Below are 24900 nucleotides of genomic sequence, written 5' to 3' on the forward strand. Positions count from 1 at the left end.
AGCAGGCAGGGGAGGGGTTAGGCTAAGGCGGGTTAGCAGGCAGGGGAGGGATTAGGCTAAGGTGGGTTAGCAGGCAGGGGAGGGGTTAGGCTAAGGTGGGTTAGCAGGCAGGGGAGGGGTTAGGCTGAGGTGGGTTAGCAGGCAGGGAGGGGTAAGACTAAGGTGGATTAGAAGGCAGGGGAGGGGTTAGACTGAGGTGGGTTAGCAGGCAGTGGAGGGGCTAGGCTAAGGTGGGTTAGCAGGCAGGGAGGGGTAAGACTAAGGTGGATTAGAAGGCAGGGGAGGGGTTAGGCTAAGGTGGGTTAGCTGGCAGGGAGGGGTAAGGCTAAGGTGGGTTAGCAGGCAGGGGAGGGATTAGGCTAAGGCGGGTTAGCAGGCTGGGAGGGATTAGGCTAAAGTGGGTTAGCAGGCAGGGGAGGGGTTAGGCTAAGGTGGGTTAGCAGGCAGGGAGGGATTAGGCTAAAGTGGGTTAGCAGGCAGGGGAGGGGTTAGGCTGAGGTGGGTTAGGAGGCAGGGGAGGGGTTAGGCTAAGGTGGGTTAGCAGGCAGGGGAGGGGTTAGGCTGAGGTGGGTTAGCAGGCAGGGGAGGGGTTAGGCTAAGGTGGGTTAGCAGGCAGGGGAGGGGTTAGGCTGAGGTGGGTTAGCAGGCAGGGGAGGGGTTAGGCTAAGGCGGGTTAGCAGGCAGGGAGGGGTAAGGCTAAGGTGGGTTAGCAGGCAGGGGAGGGGTTAGGCTAAGGTGGGTTAGCAGGCAGGGGAGGGGTTAGGCTAAGGCGGGTTAGCAGGCAGGGAGTGGTTAGGCTAAGGTGGGTTAGCAGGCAGGGGAGGGGTTAGGCTAAGGCGGGTTAGCAGGCAGGGAGGGGTAAGGCTAAGGTGGGTTAGCAGGCAGGGGAGGGGTTAGGCTAAGGTGGGTTAGCAGGCAGGGGAGGGCTTAGGCTAAGGTGGGTTAGCAGGCAGGGGAGGGGTTAGGCTAAGGCGGGTTAGCAGACAGGGGAGGGGTTAGGCTAAGGTGGGTTAGCAGGCAGGGAGGGGTAAGGCTAAGGTGGGTTAGCAGGCAGGGGAGGGGTTAGGCTAAGGTGGGTTAGCAGGCAGGGAGGGGTTAGGCTAAGGTGGGTTAGCAGGCAGGGGAGGGGTTAGGGTAAGGTGGGTTAGCAGGCAGGGGAGGGGGTTAGACTAAGGTGGGTTAGCAGGCAGGGAGTGGAAAGGCTAAGGCAGGTTAGCAGGCAGGGAGGGGTTAGGCTAAGGCGGGTTAGCAGGCAGGGGAGGGGTAAAGCTAAGGTGGGTTAGCAGGCAGGGAGGGGTTAGGCTAAGGTGGGTTAGCAGGCAGGGGAGGGGGTTAGGCTGAGGTGGGTTAGCAGGCAGGGAGGGGTTAGGCTAAGGTGGGTTAGCAGGCAGGGGAGGGATTAGGCTAAGGCGGGTTAGCAGGCAGGGAGGGATTAGGCTAAAGTGGGTTAGCAGGCAGGGGAGGGGTTAGGCTGAGGTGGGTTAGCAGGCAGGGGAGGGGTTAGGCTGAGGTGGGGTAGAAGGCAGGGGAGGGGTTAGGCTAAGGTGGGTTAGCAGGCAGGGGAGGGGTTAGGCTGAGGTGGGTTAGCAGGCAGGGGAGGGGTTAGGCTGAGGTGGGTTAGCAGGCAGGGGAAGGGTTAGGCTAAGGTGGGTTAGCAGGCAGGGAGGGGTTAGGCTAAGGTGGATTAGAAGGCAGGGGAGGGGTTAGGCTAAGGCGGGTTAGCAGGCAGGGGAGGGGTTAGGCTAAAGTGGATTAGAAGGCAGGGGGGAATGAGGCTTAGGGTGGCCACACACGATACAATAAAATGATCCGATTTTACGGCAATTTGATAAAAACGATCTCCCGAAAAAATAGAAAGCTTTTTTTTCATTCGACTGAAAAATCCGATCAGATTTCCCATTTTCTTCGATTTTTATCGATCGGGAATGCCAGATATTTTTCTTCAATCATTCTACAGATTGTATGGTGTGTGTTAGATTGTCAGTTTATTAATATACTCACCCTAGCAAGTTTCTCAGAGTTTCCAACCATTTTTATCATAATTCGGGAAAAATTGAACATAGGTGTGTGGTACATTAGTCATATTTTTGGAATGTTACAATGAGTCAGAAAAATTGATTGCAATTCTTAAATTGAACAATTCTTTAAAAAGGGTATGGTGTGTGTGTGTTCTGCCATTATTTCTCCAGTCTGCAGACGCTCAGTGACATCCCTGAGAAAACGCAGACAGAAGACGAGAAATGACGTATATTGTTCATTTTGCCAGCGAGTAAAGAGAATATAGCCGGTGTGACGCTGTCCTCGCTCTCCCTCATGTCCAAAGGATCCGCGGCCACCAACCATGAATATAGATTTGTGCTCTCGCAGTGCGCCATGTCACCCCCAACCTTTCCATTAGATACTTCAGTCACCGAACAAGCAATTTACCCTGCCCAGAACACGGCGTGCCAGACAGACCGCATGCGTCAGAAACTGCGTGGGGAAATGCAACACTCCCACAAGGGCAGCCAATCCCAGACAGACCGAATGCGTCAGGAGCTGCGTGGGGAAATGCAACACTCCCACAAGGGCAGTCAATCCCAGACAGACCGCATGCGTCAGGAGCTGCGTGGGGAAATGCAACACTCCCACAAGGGCAGCCAATCCCAGACAGACCGCATGCGTCAGGAGCTGCGTGGGGAAATGCAACACTCCCACAAGGGCAGCCAATCCCAGACAGACCGCATGCGTCAGGAGCTGCGTGGGGAAATGCAACACTCACACAAGGGAAGCCAATCCCAGACAGACCGCATGCGTCAGGAGCTGCGTGGGGAAATGCAACACTCCCACAAGGGCAGCCAATCCCAGACAGACCGCATGCGTCAGGAGCTGCGTGGGGAAATGCAACACTCCCACAAGGGCAGCCAATCCCAGACAGACCGCATGCCTCAGGAGCTGCGCGGGGAAATGCAACACTCACACAAGGGAAGCCAATCCCAGAAAGACCGCATGCGTCAGGAGCTGCATGGGGAAATGCAACACAAGGGCAGCCAATCCCAGACAGACCGCATGCATCAGAAACTGCGAGGGGAAATGCAACACTCCCACAAGGGCAGCCAATCCCAGACAGACCGCATGCATCAGGAGCTGCGTGGGGAAATGCAACACTCACACAAGGGCAGCCAATCCCAGAAAGACCGCATGCGTCAGGAGCTGCATGGGGAAATGCAACACAAGGGCAGCCAATCCCAGACAGATCGCATGCGTCAGGAGCTGCACGGGGAAATGCAACACTCACACAAAGGCTGCCAATCCCAGATAGACCGAATGCATCAGGAGCTGCACGGGGAAATGCAACACTCACACAAGAGCAGCCAATCCCAGAAAGACCGCATGCGTCAGGAGCTGCGCGGGGAAATGCAACACTCCCACAAGGGCAGCCAATCCCAGACAGACCGCATGCGTCAGGAGCTGCGCGGGGAAATGCAACACTCACACAAGGGCAGCCAATCCCAGACAGACCGCATGCGTCAGGAGCTGCATGGGGAAATGCAACACAAGGGCAGCCAATCCCAGACAGACCGCATGCGTCAGGAGCTGCGCGGGGAAATGCAACACAAGAGCAGCCAATCCCAGACAGACCGCATGCGTCAGGAGCTGCGCGGGGAAATGCAACACAAGGGCAGCCAATCCCAGACAGACCGCATGCGTCAGGAGCTGCGCGGGGAAATGCAACACTGACACCAGGGCAGCCAATCTCTGACAGACCGCATGCGTCAGGAGCTGCGTGGGGAAATGCAACACTGACACAAGGGCAGCCAATCCCAGACAGACCGCATGCGTCAGGAACTGCATGGGGAAATGCAACACTCACACAAGGGCAGCCAATCCCAGACAGACCGCATGCGTCAGGAACTGCATGGGGAAATGCAACACTCACACAAGGGCAGCCAATCCCAGACAGACCGCATGCGTCAGGAGCTGCGCGGGGAAATGCAACACAAGGGCAGCCAATCCCAGACAGACCGCATGCATCAGGAGCTGCGTGGGGAAATGCAACACAAGGGCAGCCAATCCCAGACAGACCGCATGCATCAGGAGCTGTGCGGGGAAATGCAACACTCACACAAGGGCAGCCAATTCCAGACAGACCGCATGCGTCAGGAACTGCATGGGGCAATGCAACACTCCCACAAGGGCAGCCAATCTCTGACAGACCGCATGCGTCAGGAGCTGCGCGGGGAAATGAAACACTCCCACAAGGGCAGCCAATCCCAGACAGACCGCATGCATCAGGAGCTGCGTGGGGAAATGCAACACAAGGGCAGCCAATCCCAGACAGACCGCATGCGTCAGGAGCTGCGTGGGGAAATGCAACACTCCCACAAGGGCAGCCAATCCCAGACAGACCGCATGCGTCAGGAGCTGTGCGGGGAAATGCAACACTCCCACAAGGGCTGCCAATCCCAGACAGACCGCATGCGTCAGGAACTGCGCGGGGAAATGCAACACTCACACAAGGGCAGCCAATCCCAGACAGACCGCATGCGTCAGGAGCTGCGCGGGGAAATGCAACACTAACACAAGGGCAGCCAATCCCAGACAGACCGCATGCACCAGGAGCTGCGCGGTGAAATGCAACACTCACACAAGGGCAGCCAATCCCAGACAGACCGCATGCACCAGGAGCTGCGCGGGGAAATGCAACACTCACACAAGGGCAGCCAATCCCAGACAGACCGCATGCGTCAGGAGCTGCGCGGGGAAATGCAACACTCACACAAGGGCAGCCAATCCCAGACAGACCGCATGCGTCAGGAGGTGCGCGGAGAAATGCAACACTCACACAAGGGCAGCCAATCCCAGACAGACCGCATGCACCAGGAGCTGCGCGGGGAAATGCAACACTCACACAAGGGCAGCCAATCCCAGACAGACCGCATGCATCAGGAACTGCACGGGGAAATGCAACACTCACACAAGGGCAGCCAATCCCAGACAGACCGCATGCGTCAGGAGCTGCGCGGGGAAATGCAACACTCACACAAGGGCAGCCAATCCCAGACAGACCGCATGTGTCAGGAGCTGTGCGGGGAAATGCAACACTCACACAAGGGCAGCCAATCCCAGACAGACCGTATGCACCAGGAGCTGCGCGGGGAAATGGTACACAAGGGCAGCCAATCCCAGACTGACCGCATGCGTCAGGAGCTGCGTGGGGAAATGCAACACTCACACAAGGTCAGCCAATTCCAGACAGACCGCATGCACCAGGAGCTGCGCGGGGAAATGCAACACAAGGGCAGCCAATACCAGACAGACCACATGCGTCAGGAGGTGCGCGGGGAAATGCAACACTCACACAAGAGCAGCCAATCCCAGAAAGACCGCATGCGTCAGGAGCTGCGCAGGGAAATGCAACACAAGGGCAGCCAATCCCAGACAGACCGCATGCGTCAGGAGGTGCGCGGGGAAATGCAACACTCACACAAGAGCAGCCAATCCCAGAAAGACTGCATGCGTCAGGAGCTGCGCGGGGAAATGCAACACAAGGGCAGCCAATCTCAGACAGACCACATGCGTCAGGAGCTGCGCTGGGCAATGCAACACTCACACAAGGGCAGCCAATCCCAGACAGACCGCATGCGTCAGGAGCTGTGCGGGGAAATGCAACACTCACACAAGGGCAGCCAATCCCAGACAGACCGCATGCGTCAGGAGCTGTGCGGGGAAATGCAACACAAGGGCAGCCAATCCCAGACAGACCGCATGCACCAGGAGCTGCGCGGCGAAATGCAACACAAGGGCAGCCAATCCCAGACAGACCGCATGCGTCAGGAGCTGCGCGGTGAAATGCAACACTCACACAAGGGCAGCCAATCCCAGACAGACCGCATGCGTCAGGAGCTGCGCGGGGAAATGCAACACTCTCACAAGGGCAGCCAATCCAAGACAGACCGCATGCGTCAGGAGCTGCACGGGGAAATGCAACACTCACACAAGGGCAGCCAATCCCAGACAGACCGCATGCTTTAGGAGGTGCGCGGGGAAATGCAACACTCACACAACGGCAGCCAATCCCAGACAGACCGCATGCGTCAGGAGGTGCGCGGGGAAATGCAACACTCACACAAGAGCAGCCAATCCCAGAAAGACCGCATGCGTCAGGAGCTGTGCGGGGAAATGCAACACAAGGGCAGCCAATCCCAGACAGACCGCATGCGTCAGGAGCTGCGCGGGGAAATGCAACACAAGGGCAGCCAATCCCAGACAGACCGCATGCACCAGGAGCTGCGCGGGGAAATGCAACACAAGGGCAGCCAATCCCAGACAGACCGCATGCGTCAGGAGCTGCGTGGGAAAATGCAACACTCCCACAAGGGCAGCCAATCCCAGACAGACCGCATGCGCCAGGAGCTGCACGGGAAATGCAACACTCACACAAGAGCAGCCAATCCCAGAAAGACCGCATGCGTCAGGAGCTGTGCGGGGAAATGCAACACAAGGGCAGCCAATGCAAGACAGACCGCATGCATCAGGAGCTGCGCGGCGAAATGCAACACTCCCACAAGGGCAGCCAATCCCAGACAGACCGCATGCGTCAGGAGCTGCGCGGGGAAATGCAACACTCACACAAGGGCAGCCAATCCCAGACAGACCGCATCCGTCAGGAGCTGCGCGGGGAAATGCAACACTCACACAAGAGCAGCCAATCCCAGAAAGACCGCATGCGTCAGGAGCTGCGCGGGGAAATGCAACACTCACACAAGGGCAGCCAATCCCAGACAGACCGCATGCGTCAGGAGCTGCGCGGGGAAATGCAACACTCCCACAAGGGCAGCCAATCCCAGACAGACCGCATGCGTCAGGAACTGCATGGGGAAATGCAACACTCACACAAGGGCAGCCAATCCCAGACAGACCGCATGCGTCAGGAGCTGCGCGGGGAAATGCAACACAAGGGCAGCCAATCCCAGACAGACCGCATGCATCAGGAGCTGCGTGGGGAAATGCAACACAAGGGCAGCCAATCCCAGACAGACCGCATGCATCAGGAGCTGTGCGGGGAAATGCAACACTCACACAAGGGCAGCCAATTCCAGACAGACCGCATGCGTCAGGAACTGCATGGGGCAATGCAACACTCCCACAAGGGCAGCCAATCTCTGACAGACCGCATGCGTCAGGAGCTGCGCGGGGAAATGAAACACTCCCACAAGGGCAGCCAATCCCAGACAGACCGCATGCATCAGGAGCTGCGTGGGGAAATGCAACACAAGGGCAGCCAATCCCAGACAGACCGCATGCGTCAGGAGCTGCGTGGGGAAATGCAACACTCCCACAAGGGCAGCCAATCCCAAACAGACCGCATGCGTCAGGAGCTGTGCGGGGAAATGCAACACTCCCACAAGGGCTGCCAATCCCAGACAGACCGCATGCGTCAGGAACTGCGCGGGGAAATGCAACACTCACACAAGGGCAGCCAATCCCAGACAGACCGCATGCGTCAGGAGCTGCGCGGGGAAATGCAACACTAACACAAGGGCAGCCAATCCCAGACAGACCGCATGCACCAGGAGCTGCGCGGTGAAATGCAACACTCACACAAGGGCAGCCAATCCCAGACAGACCGCATGCACCAGGAGCTGCGCGGGGAAATGCAACACTCACACAAGGGCAGCCAATCCCAGACAGACCGCATGCGTCAGGAGCTGCGCGGGGAAATGCAACACTCACACAAGGGCAGCCAATCCCAGACAGACCGCATGCGTCAGGAGGTGCGCGGAGAAATGCAACACTCACACAAGGGCAGCCAATCCCAGACAGACCGCATGCACCAGGAGCTGCGCGGGGAAATGCAACACTCACACAAGGGCAGCCAATTCCAGACAGACCGCATGCGTCAGGAACTGCACGGGGAAATGCAACACTCACACAAGGGCAGCCAATCCCAGACAGACCGCATGCGTCAGGAGCTGCGCGGGGAAATGCAACACTCACACAAGGGCAGCCAATCCCAGACAGACCGCATGTGTCAGGAGCTGTGCGGGGAAATGCAACACTCACACAAGGGCAGCCAATCCCAGACAGACCGTATGCACCAGGAGCTGCGCGGGGAAATGGTACACAAGGGCAGCCAATCCCAGACTGACCGCATGCGTCAGGAGCTGCGTGGGGAAATGCAACACTCACACAAGGTCAGCCAATTCCAGACAGACCGCATGCACCAGGAGCTGCGCGGGGAAATGCAACACAAGGGCAGCCAATACCAGACAGACCACATGCGTCAGGAGGTGCGCGGGGAAATGCAACACTCACACAAGAGCAGCCAATCCCAGAAAGACCGCATGCGTCAGGAGCTGCGCAGGGAAATGCAACACAAGGGCAGCCAATCCCAGACAGACCGCATGCGTCAGGAGGTGCGCGGGGAAATGCAACACTCACACAAGAGCAGCCAATCCCAGAAAGACTGCATGCGTCAGGAGCTGCGCGGGGAAATGCAACACAAGGGCAGCCAATCTCAGACAGACCACATGCGTCAGGAGCTGCGCTGGGCAATGCAACACTCACACAAGGGCAGCCAATCCCAGACAGACCGCATGCGTCAGGAGCTGTGCGGGGAAATGCAACACTCACACAAGGGCAGCCAATCCCAGACAGACCGCATGCGTCAGGAGCTGTGTGGGGAAATGCAACACAAGGGCAGCCAATCCCAGACAGACCGCATGCACCAGGAGCTGCGCGGCGAAATGCAACACAAGGGCAGCCAATCCCAGACAGACCGCATGCGTCAGGAGCTGCGCGGGGAAATGCAACACTCACACAAGGGCAGCCAATCCCAGACAGACCGCATGCATCAGGAGCTGCGCGGGGAAATGCAACACTCTCACAAGGGCAGCCAATCCAAGACAGACCGCATGCGTCAGGAGCTGCACGGGGAAATGCAACACTCACACAAGGGCAGCCAATCCCAGACAGACCGCATGCTTTAGGAGGTGCGCGGGGAAATGCAACACTCACACAAGGGCAGCCAATCCCAGACAGACCGCATGCGTCAGGAGGTGCGCGGGGAAATGCAACACTCACACAAGAGCAGCCAATCCCAGAAAGACCGCATGCGTCAGGAGCTGTGCGGGGAAATGCAACACAAGGGCAGCCAATCCCAGACAGACCGCATGCGTCAGGAGCTGCGCGGGGAAATGCAACACAAGGGCAGCCAATCCCAGACAGACCGCATGCACCAGGAGCTGCGCGGGGAAATGCAACACAAGGGCAGCCAATCCCAGACAGACCGCATGCGTCAGGAGCTGCGTGGGGAAATGCAACACTCCCACAAGGGCAGCCAATCCCAGACAGACCGCATGCGCCAGGAGCTGCACGGGAAATGCAACACTCACACAAGAGCAGCCAATCCCAGAAAGACCGCATGCGTCAGGAGCTGTGCGGGGAAATGCAACACAAGGGCAGCCAATGCAAGACAGACCGCATGCATCAGGAGCTGCGCGGCGAAATGCAACACTCCCACAAGGGCAGCCAATCCCAGACAGACCGCATGCGTCAGGAGCTGCGCGGGGAAATGCAACACTCACACAAGGGCAGCCAATCCCAGACAGACCGCATGCGTCAGGAGCTGCGCGGGGAAATGCAACACTCACACAAGAGCAGCCAATCCCAGAAAGACCGCATGCGTCAGGAGCTGCGCGGGGAAATGCAATACTCACACAAGGGCAGCCAATCCCAGACAGACCGCATGCGTCAGGAGCTGCGCGGGGAAATGCAACACTCCCACAAGGGCAGCCAATCCCAGACAGACCGCATGCGTCAGGAGGTGCGCGGGGAAATGCAACACTCACACAACAGCAGCCAATCCCAGAAAGACCGCATGCGTCAGGAGCTGCGCGGGGAAATGCAACACTCACACAAGGGCAGCCAATCCCAGACAGACCGCATGCGTCAGGAGCTGTGCGGGGAAATGCAACACTCACACAAGGGCAGCCAATCCCAGACAGACCGCATGCACCAGGAGCTGCGCGGGGAAATGCAACACAAGGGCAGCCAATCCCAGACAGACCGCATGCGTCAGGAGCTGCGCGGGGAAATGCAACACTCACACAAGGGCAGCCAATCCCAGACAGACCGCATGCGTCAGGAGCTGCGCGGGGAAATGCAACACTCACACAAGGGCAGCCAATCCCAGACAGACCGCATGCGTCAGGAGCTGCGCGGGGAAATGCAACACTCACACAAGGGCAGCCAATCCCAGACAGACCGCATGTGTCAGGAGCTGCGCGGGGAAATGCAACACTTACACAAGGGCAGCCAATCCCAGACAGACCGCATGCACCAGGAGCTGCACGGGGAAATGCAACACTCACACAAGGGCAGCCAATCCCAGACAGACCGCATGCGTCAGGAGGTGCGCGGGGAAATGCAACACTCACACAAGAGCAGCCAATCCCAGAAAGACCGCATGCGTCAGGAGCTGCGCGGGGAAATGCAACACAAGGGCAGCCAATACCAGACAGACCGCATGTGTCAGGAGGTGCGCGGGGAAATGCAACACTCACACAAGAGCAGCCAATCCCAGAAAGACCGCATGCGTCAGGAGCTGCGCGGGGAAATGCAACACAAGGGCAGCCAATCCCAGACAGACCGCATGCGTCAGGAGGTGCGCGGGGAAATGCAACACTCACACAAGAGCAGCCAATCCCAGAAAGACCGCATGCGTCAGGAGCTGCGCGGGGAAATGCAACACAAGGGCAGCCAATCCCAGACAGACCGCATGCGTCAGGAGCTGCGCGGGGAAATGCAACACAAGGGCAGCCAATCCCAGACAGACCGCATGCGTCAGGAGGTGCGCGGGGAAATGCAACACTCACACAAGAGCAGCCAATCCCAGAAAGACCGCATGCGTCAGGAGCTGCGCGGGGAAATGCAACACAAGGGCAGCCAATCCCAGACAGACCACATGCGTCAGGAGCTGCGCGGGGCAATGCAACACTCACACAAGGGCAGCCAATCCCAGACAGACCGCATGCGTCAGGAGCTGTGCGGGGAAATGCAACACTCACACAAGGGCAGCCAATCCCAGACAGACCGCATGCGTCAGGAGCTGTGCGGGGAAATGCAACACAAGGGCAGCCAATCCCAGACAGACCGCATGCACCAGGAGCTGCGCGGGGAAATGCAACACAAGGGCAGCCAATCCCAGACAGACCGCATGCGTCAGGAGCTGCGCGGGGAAATGCAACACTCACACAAGGGCAGCCAATCCCAGACAGACCGCATGCGTCAGGAGCTGCGCGGGGAAATGCAACACTGACACAAGGGCAGCCAATCCCAGACAGACCGCATGCGTCAGGAACTGCATGGGGAAATGCAACACTCACACAAGGGCAGCCAATCCCAGACAGACCGCATGCGTCAGGAGCTGCGCGGGGAAATGCAACACTTACACAAGGGCAGCCAATCCCAGACAGACCGCATGCACCAGGAGCTGCGCGGGGAAATGCAACACTCACACAAGGGCAGCCAATCCCAGACAGACCGCATGCGTCAGGAGCTGCGCGGGGAAATGCAACACAAGGGCAGCCAATCCCAGACAGACCGCATGCCTCAGGAGCTGCGCGGGGAAATGCAACACTCACACAAGGTGAGCCAATCCCAGACAGACCGCATGCGCCAGGAGCTGCGCGGGGAAATGCAACACAAGGGCAGCCAATACCAGACAGACCGCATGCGTCAGGAGGTGCGCGGGGAAATGCAACACTCACACAAGAGCAGCCAATCCCAGAAAGACCGCATGCGTCAGGAGCTGCGCGGGGAAATGCAACACAAGGGCAGCCAATCCCAGACAGACCGCATGCGTCAGGAGGTGTGCGGGGAAATGCAACACTCACACAAGAGCAGCCAATCCCAGAAAGTCCGCATGCGTCAGGAGCTGCGCGGGGAAATGCAACACAAGGGCAGCCAATCCCAGACAGACCACATGCGTCAGGAGCTGCGCGGGGCAATGCAACACTCACACAAGGGCAGCCAATCCCAGACAGACCGCATGCGTCAGGAGCTGTGCGGGGAAATGCAACACTCACACAAGGGCAGCCAATCCCAGACAGACCGCATGCGTCAGGAGCTGTGCTGGGAAATGCAACACAAGGGCAGCCAATCCCAGACAGACCGCATGCACCAGGAGCTGCGCGGAGAAATGCAACACAAGGGCAGCCAATCCCAGACAGACCGCATGCGTCAGGAGCTGCGCGGGGAAATGCAACACTCACACAAGGGCAGCCAATCCCAGACAGACCGCATGCGTCAGGAGCTGCGCGGGGAAATGCAACACTCACACAAGGGCAGCCAATCCCAGACAGACCGCATGCGTCAGGAGCTGCGCGGGGAAATGCAACACTCACACAAGGGCAGCCAATCCCAGACAGACCGCATGCGTCAGGAGCTGCGCGGGGCAATGCAACACTCACACAAGGGCAGCCAATCCCAGACAGACCGCATGCACCAGGAGCTGCGCGGGGCAATGCAACACTCACACAAGGACAGCCAATCCCAGACAGACCGCATGCGTCAGGAGCTGCGCGGGGAAATGCAACACAAGGGCAGCCAATCCCAGACAGACCGCATGCGTCAGGAGCTGCGCGGGGAAATGCAACACTCACACAAGGGCAGCCAATCCCAGACAGACCGCATGCGTCAGGAGCTGCGCGGGGAAATGCAACACTCCCATAAGGGCAGCCAATCCCAGACAGACCGCATGCGTCAGGAGCTGTGCGGGGCAATGCAACACTCACACAAGGGCAGCCAATCCCAGACAGACCGCATGCACCAGGAGCTGCGTGGGGAAATGCAACACTCACACAAGGGCAGCCATTCCCAGACAGACCGCATGCATCAGGAGCTGCGCGGGGAAATGCAACACAAGGGCAGCCAATCCCAGACAGACCGCATGCGTCAGGAGCTGCGCGGGGAAATGCAACACTCACACAAGGGCAGCCAATCCCAGACAGACCGCATGCGTCAGGAGCTGCGCGGGGAAATGCAACACTCACACAAGGGCAGCCAATCCCAGGCAGACCGCATGCGTCAGGAGCTGCGCGGGGCAATGCAACACTCACACAAGGGCAGCCAATCCTAGACAGACCGCATGCACCAGGAGCTGCGCGGGGAAATGCAACACTCACACAAGGGCAGCCAATCCCAGACAGACCGCATGCGTCAGGAGCTGCGCGGGGAAATGCAACACTCCCATAAGGGCAGCCAATCCCAGACAGACCGCATGCGTCAGGAGCTGCGCGGGGCAATGCAACACTCACACAAGGGCAGCCAATCCCAGACAGACCGCATGCACCAGGAGCTGCGTGGGGAAATGCAACACTCACACAAGGGCAGCCAATCCCAGACAGACCACATGCGTCAGGAGCTGCGCGGGGAAATGCAACACTTCCACAAGGGCAGCCAATCCCAGACAGACCACATGCGTCAGGAGCTGCGCGGGGAAATGCAACACTCCCACAAGGGCAGCCAATCCCAGACAGACCGCATGCGTCAGGAACTGCTCTGGGTATATAGTAAATCAGGGGTCAGGAACATTTTGGGCTGAGAGAGGCATAAATGTCACATATTTTAAAATGTAATTCCGTGAGAGCCATACAATATGTTTCAAACTGGGACAGTGCGCATGCGCTGCAGAGGGCTCATGTCCCTGTTGCCATGGTGATGTGTGTACAGTTGATCCGCCAGGTAGCGGAAGTGTCAGACACGTCTTCAGCTTCTCTTGGGTTTCAGCAACTCCAGCAATTTCCCCAAGAGCCAGACGGGAGAAATACCGACTAACAGCTTGTACAATTAGCTAGCTGACTTGGGGGTTGATTCACTTTATAGGATGAGATCCTTGCTCTTTGGCCAAATAGGCTGCCTGCCAAGTGACAGACAGCCTATTGGGCCAATAAAAGTGCAGGGATCTCGTCCTACAAAGTCACTGGACCTGACGGGGTCCAAAGTGGGAAAATTGAAGCGACCGTTAGTTTGGGGGGAGCGCGAGTAAGTTAGTAGTGCATGCTACAGCAGTATTGTGCCTACTTTGAAAATGTTACTTGCGCTGCCACACTAAGCTGCGCTGCTTGAGCTGTGTAGCTCAGTGACTCAACTCCTACTGATTTGTATGTGAGCCAGATGCAGCCATCACAAGGGCCACATCTGCCTCCCGAGCCATAGCTTCCCTACCCCTGGCGTAAACGTTTATAGCTGCTATCTGTACATTTCAGGCCTAAATCCCGGCTGTATGGAACCCACTGGTGTCCTGTTGCCCCCCACAGACACTCTGGAAACTAAAAGCGTCTCGACACTTGACTGTGCAATCTCCGGCCACGTCTTTCCACATTTGCAATTCTGCGTGTCGGATGCGTCTTTTTTTGTTCACGTTTTTAGACAGATGTTTGCATACCGACATTTCCCTGCATAACAATGAGGTGAATTTACATGAAATTGTATGCGATTACCTTCGTATTTGCTTGTTAATTTGTGCTTCTGGAATGCGTAAATTCATACTTCCCATAATGCTGTGCATATCCGATTGACTTGAAATGCGAATTGCATGCCCGGTGCGAATATAAGCATGCACGGTGCCCATGACTTGCATTGTGCGGCAAATGGAATTCACAAAACTGCGAACCACACACAAATTTTGTTATACGCAGAGCAAATTGTGAGAACGTTCACGATCGGGATTCCGTAAGAACTATACGTAATAATCTCAGCTGTGTGTGGCGCTGATCTTCCCATCCAGGCACTCCGTTTAGTTGTGTTCCGATTTACCGATCCTAACCGGCCAGGAAGGACCCCAATAAGGCTGCCTGATGTTCTGCCTGAACTCACTGCTCTTCCCTGAATCCACCCACAGATCCAATCCACCCTAACAGTCCCTTCAGAAAGACAGCAGCTTACACCTCTTGGAAGTGAGACAGTTAAAGGGCAACGGAAGTGAGAGGGATATGGAGGCTGCCATACTTATTTCCTATTACAGTAAACAATACCAGTTGCCTGGCTGTCCTGCTGATCCTCTGTCTCTAATAATTTTAGCCATAGCCCCTGAACAAGCATGCATGCAGATCAGGTGACTGAAGTGTGGCTGGATTAGCTGCATGCTTGTTTCTGGTGTGATTTAGACACTACTGCAGCCAGAGAGATCAGCAGGACAGCCAGGGAACTGGTATTTAACAGGAAATAAAAAGCAGCCTCCATATCCCTCCCACTTCAGGCGCCCTTTAAATGTAACTGGCTTAGGCAGCTGATAAGTTTCCTCTCACTATAACCATCAAAGAGGCAAGAATATATACATAGGAGGGAAGCAGCTGTGATTGGCTGATCAGTCTAATCATAAATGGACAGTAGAAGTTAATACACCTCTGAGCAGACATTGGTGACGCTGCCTCCGAGAGGAACGACAGATCTCCACAGATCACTACAGATGTACAGAAACCTCTGAGCAGCCATTGGTGACGCTGCCTCCGAGAGGAACGACAGATCTCCACAGATCACTACAGATGAACAGAAACCTCTGAGCAGCCATTGGTGACGCCACCTCCGAGAGGAACGACAGATCTCCACAGATCACTACAGATGTACAGAAACCTCTGAGCGGCCATTGGTCACACCACCTCCGAGAGGAACGACAGATCTCTACAGATCACTACAGGTGTACAGAAACCTCTGAGCGGCCATTGGTCACACCACCTCCGAGAGGAACGACAGATCTCCACAGATCACTACAGATGTACAGAAACCTCTGAGCGGCCATTGGTGACGCCACCTCCGAGAGGAATGACAGATCTCCACAGATCCGAACAGATGTACAGAAACCTCTGAGCAGCCATTGGTGACGCCACCTCCGAGAGGAACGACAGATCTCCACAGATCACTACAGATGTACAGAAACCTCTGAGCGGCCATTGGTGATGCCACCTCCGAGAGGAACGACAGATCTCCACAGATCACTACAGATGTACAGAAACCTCTGAGCGGCCATTGGTGACGCCACCTCCGAGAGGAATGACAGATCTCCACAGATCCGAACAGATGTACAGAAACCTCTGAGCAGCCATTGGTGACGCCACCTCCGAGAGGAACGACAGATCTCCACAGATCACTACAGATGTACAGAAACCTCTGAGCGGCCATTGGTCATGCCTCCTCCGAGAGGAACGACAGATCTCCACAGATCACTACAGATGTACAGAATCCTCTGAGCGGCCATTGGTCACACCACCTCCGAGAGGAACGACAGATCTCCACAGATCACTACAGATGTACAGAATCCTCTGAGCGGCCATTGGTCACGCCTCCTCCGAGAGGAACGACAAGATCTCCACAGATCACCACAGATGAACAGAAACCTCTGAGCGGCCATTGGTCACACCACCTCCGAGAGGAACGACAGATCTCCACAGATCACTACAGATGTACAGAAACCTCTGAGCGGCCATTGGTCACGCCTCCTCCGAGAGGAACGACAGATCTCCACAGATCACTACAGATAAACGAAAGGAGACCGAGAGCCCAATATAGTGCAGTATGTTTAGGAACTTGAGGTAATGGTGAAACGTAAGTAATATACTTACAAACCTGGGTTACCCTTTAGGCAACCACTGAATGAGCAGGTGGGGAGATTAGGCCTGTCCCCACTCAGGGCTAAGAAGTCGCTCTCTATAGAAGGAAAAGAGGGTATTTCACCCTTCCACCAAGGGTGGATGACTTGCTGTATGGAGAAACAGAGGCGCCAAAAGAGTAAAAATATCTAAAAGGTATAAAAGTATTCAGGTGGCGGTGGTGGCCCAGCAACACCCAAAAACAGACACGATGCTGTTGATTGAAAAGACGATAATTTATTCACATACTCCTATTAAAAATACAACGCGTTTTACGGGCAACATCCCGCTTCATCAGGCAATAAACAACTGGAGTATCTCACAGCGTGGGGTCCAAAACGTGCTTGGCACCTCTGTGTGACACAGAGACAGAGGTGCCAAGCACGTTTTGGACCCCACGCTGTGAGATACTCCAGTTGTTTATTGCCTGATGAAGCGGGATGTTGCCCGTAAAACGCGTTGTATTTTTCATAGGAGTATGTGAATAAATTATCGTCTCTTCAATCAACAGCATCATGTCTGTTTTTGGGTGTTGCTGGGCCACCACCGCCACCTGAATACTTTTATACCTTTTAGATATTTTTACTCTTTTGGCGCCTCTGTTTCTCCATACAGCAGATCACTACAGATGTACAGAAACCTCTGAGCGGCCATTGGTCACGCCTCCTCCGAGAGGAACGACAGATCTACACAGATCACTACAGATGTACAGAAACCTCTGAGCGGCCATTGGTCACGCCTCCTCCGAGAGGAACGACAGATCTACACAGATCACTACAGATGTACAGAAACCTCTGAGCGGCCATTGGTCACGCCTCCTCCGAGAGGAACGACAGATCTCCACAGATCACTACAGATGTACAGAAACCTCTGAGCGGCCATTGGTGACGCCGCCTCCGAGAGGAACGACAGATCTCCACAGATCACTACAGATGTACAGAAACCTCTGAGCGGCCATAAGTCACGCCTCCTCCGAGAGGAACGACAGATCTCCACAGATCACTACAGATGTACAGAAACCTCTGAGCGGCCATTGGTCACGCCTCCTCCGAGAGGAACGACAGATCTACACAGATCACTACAGATGTACAGAAACCTCTGAGCGGCCATTGGTCACGCCTCCTCCGAGAGGAACGACAGATCTACACAGATCACTACAGATGTACAGAAACCTCTGAGCGGCCATTGGTGACGCCGCCTCCGAGAGGAACGACAGATCTCCACAGATCACTACAGATGTACAGAAACCTCTGAGCGGCCATAAGTCACGCCTCCTCCGAGAGGAACGACAGATCTCCACAGATCACTACAGATGTACAGAAACCTCTGAGCGGCCATTGGTCACGCCTCCTCCGAGAGGAACGACAGATCTACACAGATCACTACAGATGTACAGAAACCTCTGAGCGGCCATTGGTCACGCCTCCTCCGAGAGGAACGACAGATCTACACAGATCACTACAGATGTACAGAAACCTCTGAGCGGCCATTGGTCACGCCTCCTCCAAGAGGAACGACAGATCTACACAGATCACTACAGATGTACAGAAACCTCTGAGCGGCCATTGGTCACGCCTCCTCCGAGAGGAACGACAGATCTCCACAGATCACTACAGATGTACAGAAACCTCTGAGCGGCCATTGGTGACGCCGCCTCCGAGAGGAACGACAGATCTCCACAGATCACTACAGATGTACAGAAACCTCTGAGCGGCCATTGGTCACGCCTCCTCCGAGAGGAACGACAGATCTCCACAGATCACTACAGATGTACAGAAACCTCTGAGCGGCCATTGGTGACGCCGCCTCCGAGAGGAACGACAGATCTCCACAGATCACTACAGATGTACAGAAACCTCTGAGCGGCCATTGGTTACGCCTCCTCCGAGAGGAACGACAGATCTCCACAGATCACTACAGATGTACAGAAACCTCTGAGCGGCCATTGGTGACGCCGCCTCCGAGAGAAACGACAGATCTCCACAGATCACTACAGATGTACAGAAACCTCTGAGCGGCCATTGGTGACGCCGCCTCAGAGAGGAACGACAGATCTCCACAGATCACTACAGATGTACAGAAACCTCTGAGCAGCCATTGGTCACGCCTCCTCCGAGAGGAACGACAGATCTCCACAGATCACTACAGATGTACAGAAACCTCTGAGCAGCCATTGGTGACGCCGCCTCAGAGAGGAACGACAGATCTCCACAGATCACTACAGATGTACAGAAACTTCTGAGCAGCCATTGGTGACGCCGCCTCCGAGAGGAACGACAGATCTCCACAGATCACTACAGATGTACAGAAACCTCTGAGCGGCCATTGGTCACGCCTCCTCCGAGAGGAACGACAGATCTCCACAGATCACTACAGATGTACAGAAACCTCTGAGCTGCCATTGGTCATGCCTCCTCCGAGAGGAACAACAGATCTCCACAGATCTCCACAGATCACTACAGATGTACAAAAACCTCTGAGCGGCCATTGGTGACGCCGCCTCCAAGAGGAACGACAGATCTCCACAGATCACTACAGATGTACAGAAACCTCTGAGCGGCCATTGGTGACGCCGCATCCGAGAGGAACGACAGATCTCCACAGATCACTACAGATGTACAGAAACCTCTGAGCAGCCATTGGTCACGCCTCCTCCGAGAGGAACGATAGATCTCCACAGATCACTACAGATGTACAGAAACCTCTGAGCAGCCATTGGTCACGCCTCCTCCGAGAGGAACGACAGACCTCCACAGATCACTACAGATGTACAGAAACCTCTGAGCAGCCATTGGTGACGCCGCCTCCGAGAGGAACGATAGATCTCCACAGATCACTACAGATGAACAGAAACCTCTGAGCGGCCATTGGTGACGCCGCCTCCGAGAGGAACGACAGATCTCCACAGATCACTACAGATGAACGACGCCTCCGAGAGGAACGATAGATCTCCACCGATCACTACAGATGAACAGAAACATCTGAGCAGCCATTGGTGATGCCACCTCCGAGAGGAACGACAGATCTCCACAGATCACTACAGATGAACAGAAACCTCTGAGCGGCCATTGGTGACGCCGCCTCCGAGAGGAATGACATATCTCCACAGATCACTACAGATGTACAGATCGGTATGACTCACGTTGTACAGGATGTCCGTCCAGCCCTCCATGGTGATGCACTGAAACACCGTCAGCACCGCGAACAGGATGTTGTCAAAATTGGTGATGCCGAAATTGGGCCCCTTCCAGTAGACCCGACAGGTTGAGGTCTCGTTGTCACACGTCCGGGCCGGAGACTCCTCCCCACATGGGAAATCTGCGGTGGGGTCACCTGCAAAGAGAGGAGCAGAAGGTAAGCATAATGAGGACTTCTATCCGAAAAGCACAATCTCCGCTCTACTAACAATGTTCTCCTGTCTTCCTCTCCAGTCACCTCTTCTCACTCCCACTTACAAGACTTCTATCGATCCTCTCCCCTCCTCTGGAACATTCTCCCTCAACACATCTGCCACTCACTCACACTTACTCTTTTAGTAGCTGAAAACTCACCTGTTCAGGCAAGCATACTCTCCTACCCAGGACACTTCAGCCACTGACCATCATATCTATTACTCCACACACAGCTTCCCTTTACCTACTGTCCTACCCCTGATAGTGTATTATAGATATATATTCAGACACTTCAGGACACCTTCACAGGTCTTGTGGCAATCAGTTTTTGCATGTATAGGAAGCGCTCAGTGTTATCCGTAATGGTCCACCACCACACACCCCGTGAGGGAGAGAACTCACCCGGCTTGTATGACCACGGTTAGTTTTGTCAAATACCTTATATACCTGCATATAGGCCTAATTTTTCAGCACAAAAAATGTGCTAAAAAGTTACCCCCTCAGCTTATATGTGAGTCAGTGGAGCAGAACGGAGGGTGGAGCAGGTTTTGTTACTGACAGAGGAGTGTAAGGATCATGCACTAGCGATGCTGCTCTTGCCAGCTGGCTCCCTGCTGTGTCCCCGCCCCCCATCCCCTGCAGCATAGTGTGCAGAGTGCGCTGCTTAAGACTACCTGCTGTGTCCCCTGGCTTGTGGAGCGGAGCGTGCAAGCAGCATGTCAGCGGTGCAATGATCGGGGATTCTTCCTGTGTGGCAATCACTGTGTCTCATATCTATGACGCCATCTAGTGGTGTCTTGAGACACAGTGGTATCACCCTTGGGGCACATCTGGCTATGGGAAAAGGGGCTGACTTGTACTTGGAGCACATCTGGCTACTGTGGAGGGGGCTATATTGGGGAGGAGGCTTATATGCGAATCAATCACTTGTTCCTAGTTTCTGTAGGAGAAGTGGGTACCTTGGCTTATACTCGGGTCGGCATATATTTGAGTATATACGGTAGCGCTCGGTAGACAGCCCATGCTTTTTCTTCGGGTTGTCTTGCTCCCCTCACTTCAGTGCAAAGGTGATGCAAAGTTATAGTCTTCATCACAAGTACCTCATGGAGAAAGGGCTCTCATAGCGCGAGTCTGTATAAGTATTACATGATTTATTAAAATACACTCACATTATGGTGACAGGTATACAGGCATTGAGTTTACAGGCTCTCCCCCGTTGCTCCAGTAGGTTTGGCCACGCTATCACCACTCTGTCTCGTCACCGCACTACACCACGCTGGTCACTTCCTGGTCGTCTGCTAATCTCCGCCCTATGTGTTTCGTCACCGCACGTGACTCAGCGTGGGCTGTCTATAAAGCGCTATTTGACCAAACTAACTGTGCTCACAAAAGCCGGGAGAGTTCTCTCCCTCACGGGGTGTGTGGTGGAGCCTTGTGGATAACGCTGAGCGCTTCCTATACATGCAGTGGCTGCCTGAAGCCAGCATAGAACGCAAACGTCTCTTTCATCTGCGAACACTGTAAAGACTTCCCTGACATGATTAAACTCAAGGAACGGTTTTACTGTTCATTGTATGTTTTATTGGTACTCGTTTATTGACAATTAGGTGGTAATATTGTAGCGCTCTGATAAAGCTTTACACTTGAGGAGATCCAGGCCTGACCACCAGGGGGAGCTGCACTATATTATAGGCTGATAGTGTATTATATGTATTATAGATATATAGCCAGATACCACAGGGCACCTTCACAGGTCTTGTGGAGTCCAGGCCTGACCACCAGGGGGAGCTGCACTATATTATAGGCTGATAGTGTATTATATGTATTATAGATATATAGTCAGATACCACAGGACACCTTCACAGGTCTTGTGGAGTCCAGGCCTGACCACCAGGGGGAGCTGCACTATATTATAGGCTGATAGTGTATTATATGTATTATAGATATATAGCCAGATACCACAGGGCACCTTCACAGGTCTTGCGGAGTCCAGGTCTGACCACCAGGGGGAGCTGCACTAGATTATAGGCTGATAGTGTATTATATGTATTATAGATATATAGTCAGATACCACAGGACACCTTCACAGGTCTAGTGGAGTCCTGGCCTGACCACCAGGGGGAGCTGCACTATATTATAGGCTGATAGTGTATTATATGTATTATAGATTCATAGTCAGATACCACAGGACACCTTCACAGATCTTGTGGAGTCCAGGCCTGACCACCAGGGGGAGCTGCGCTATATTATAGGCTGATAGTGTATTATATGTATTATAGATGTATAGTCAGATACCACAGGACACCTTCACATGTCTTGTGGAGTCCAGGCCTGACCACCAGGGGGAGCTGCACTATATTATAGGCTGATATTGTATTATATGTATTATAGATATATAGCCAGATACCACAGGACACCTTCACAGGTCTTGTGGAGTCCGGGCCTGACCACCAGGGGGAGCTGCACTATATTATAGGCTGATAGTGTATTATAAGTATTATAGATATATAGTCAGATACCACAGGACACCTTCACAGGTTTTGTGGAGTCCAGGCCTGACCACCAGGGGGAGCTGCACTATATTATAGGCTGATAGTGTATTATATGTATTATAGATATATAGTCAGATACCACAGGGCACCTTCACAGGTCTTGTGGGGTACAGGCCTGACCACCAGGGGAGCTGCGTTATATTATAGGCTGATAGTGTATTATATGTATTATAGATATATAGTCAGATACCACAGGACACCTTCACAGGTCTTGTGGAGTCCTGGCCTGACCACCAGGGGGAGCTGCACTATATATAGGCTGATAGTGTATTATATGTAATATAGATATATAGTCAGATACCACAGGGCACCTTCACAGGTCTTGTGGAGTCCAGGCCTGACCACCAGGGGGAGCTGCACTATATTATAGGCTGATAGTGTATTATATGTATTATAGATTCGCAGTCAGATACCACAGGACACCTTCACAGGTCTTGTGGAGTCCGGGCCTGACCACCAGGGGGAGCTGCACTATATTATAGGCTGATAGTGTATTATATGTATTAAAGATATATAGTCAGATACCACAGGACACTTTCACAGGTTTTGTGGGGTCCAGGCCTGACCACCAGGGGGAGCTGCACTATATTATAGGCTGATAGTGTATTATAAGTATTATAGATATATAGTCAGATACCACAGGACACCTTCACAGGTTTTGTGGAGTCCAGGCCTGACCACCAGGGGGAGCTGCACTATATTATAGGCTGATAGTGTATTATATGTATTATAGATATATAGTCAGATACCACAGGGCACCTTCACAGGTCTTGTGGGGTACAGGCCTGACCACCAGGGGAGCTGCGTTATATTATAGGCTGATAGTGTATTATATGTATTATAGATATATAGTCAGATACCACAGGACACCTTCACAGGTCTTGTGGAGTCCTGGCCTGACCACCAGGGGGAGCTGCACTATATATAGGCTGATAGTGTATTATATGTAATATAGATATATAGTCAGATACCACAGGGCACCTTCACAGGTCTTGTGAGGTCCAGGCCTGACTACCAGGGGGAGCTGCACTATATTATAGGCTGATAGTGTATTATATGTATTATAGATATATAGTCAGATACCACAGGACACCTTCACAGGTCTTGTGGAGTCCAGGCCTGACCACCAGGGGGAGCTGCACTATATTATAGGCTGATAGTGTATTATATGTATTATAGATTCATAGTCAGATACCACAGGACACCTTCACAGGTCTTGAGAAGTCCAGGCCTGACCACCAGGGGGAGCTGCACTATATTATAGGCTGATAGTGTATTATATGTATTATAGATTCATAGTCAGATACCACAGGACACCTTCACAGGTCTTGTGGAGTCCAGGCCTGACCACCAGGAGGCGCTGCACTATATTATAGGCTGATAGTGTATTATAGATTCATAGTCAGATACCACAGGACACATTCACAGGTTTTGTGGAGTCCAGGCCTGACCACCAGGGGGAGCTGCACTATATTACAGCATGATAGTGTATTACAGATATACAGTCAGATACCACAGCACTCCTTCACAGGTCTTGTGGAGTCCAGGCCTGACCACCAGGGGGAGCTGCACTGTAGTATAGGCTGATATTGTATTATAGATATATAGTCAGATACCACAGGACACATTCACAGGTTTTGTGGAGTCCAGGCCTGACCACCAGGGGAGCTGCGTTATATTATAGGCTGATAGTATATTATATGTATTATAGATATATAGTCAGATACCACAGGACACCCTCACAGGTCTTGTGGAGTCCAGGCCTGACCACCAGGGGGAGCTGCACTATATATAGGCTGATAGTGTATTATATGTATTATAGATGTATAGTCAGATACCACAGGACACCTTCACAGGTCTTGTGGGGTCCAGGCCTGACCAGCAGGGGGAGCTGCACTATATTATAGGCTGATAGTGTATTATATGTATTATAGATATATAGTCAGATACCACAGGACACCTTCACAGGTCTTGTGGAGTCCAGGCCTGGCCACCAGGGGGAGCTGCACTGTAGTATAGTGAGATAGTGTATTATATGTATTATAGATATATAGTCAGATACCACAGGACACCTTCACAGGTCTTGTGGAGTCCAGGCCTGGCCACCAGGGGGAGCTGCACTATATTATAGACTGCTAGTGTATTATATGTATTATAGATATATAGTCAGATACCACAGGACACCTTCACAGGTCTTGTGGAGTCCAGGCCTGGCCACCAGGGGGAGCTGCACTGTAGTATAGTGAGATAGTGTATTATATGTATTATAGATATATGGTCAGATACCAGAGCACACCTTCACAGGTCTTGTGGAGTCAAGGCCTG

At 54.0% G+C, this 24900-nt stretch overlaps 1 protein-coding gene across 12 annotated transcripts in view; it reads right to left on the reverse strand.

The window, feature by feature from the left end:
- CACNA1B (calcium voltage-gated channel subunit alpha1 B) overlaps positions 1-24900 on the reverse strand; it is a 505489-nt gene that overhangs the window by 268713 nt on the left and 211876 nt on the right. For all 12 annotated transcript variants that reach the window (XM_068249170.1, XM_068249175.1, XM_068249173.1 and 9 more), the window contains exon 6: positions 19774-19964. In XM_068249170.1, the coding sequence (XP_068105271.1) occupies positions 19774-19964 (191 nt within the window). The remainder of the gene's footprint in view (positions 1-19773; positions 19965-24900) is intronic.

Source organism: Hyperolius riggenbachi, chromosome 8, assembly GCF_040937935.1.
Source record: "Hyperolius riggenbachi isolate aHypRig1 chromosome 8, aHypRig1.pri, whole genome shotgun sequence".
Classification (NCBI taxonomy): Eukaryota; Metazoa; Chordata; class Amphibia; order Anura; family Hyperoliidae; genus Hyperolius; species Hyperolius riggenbachi.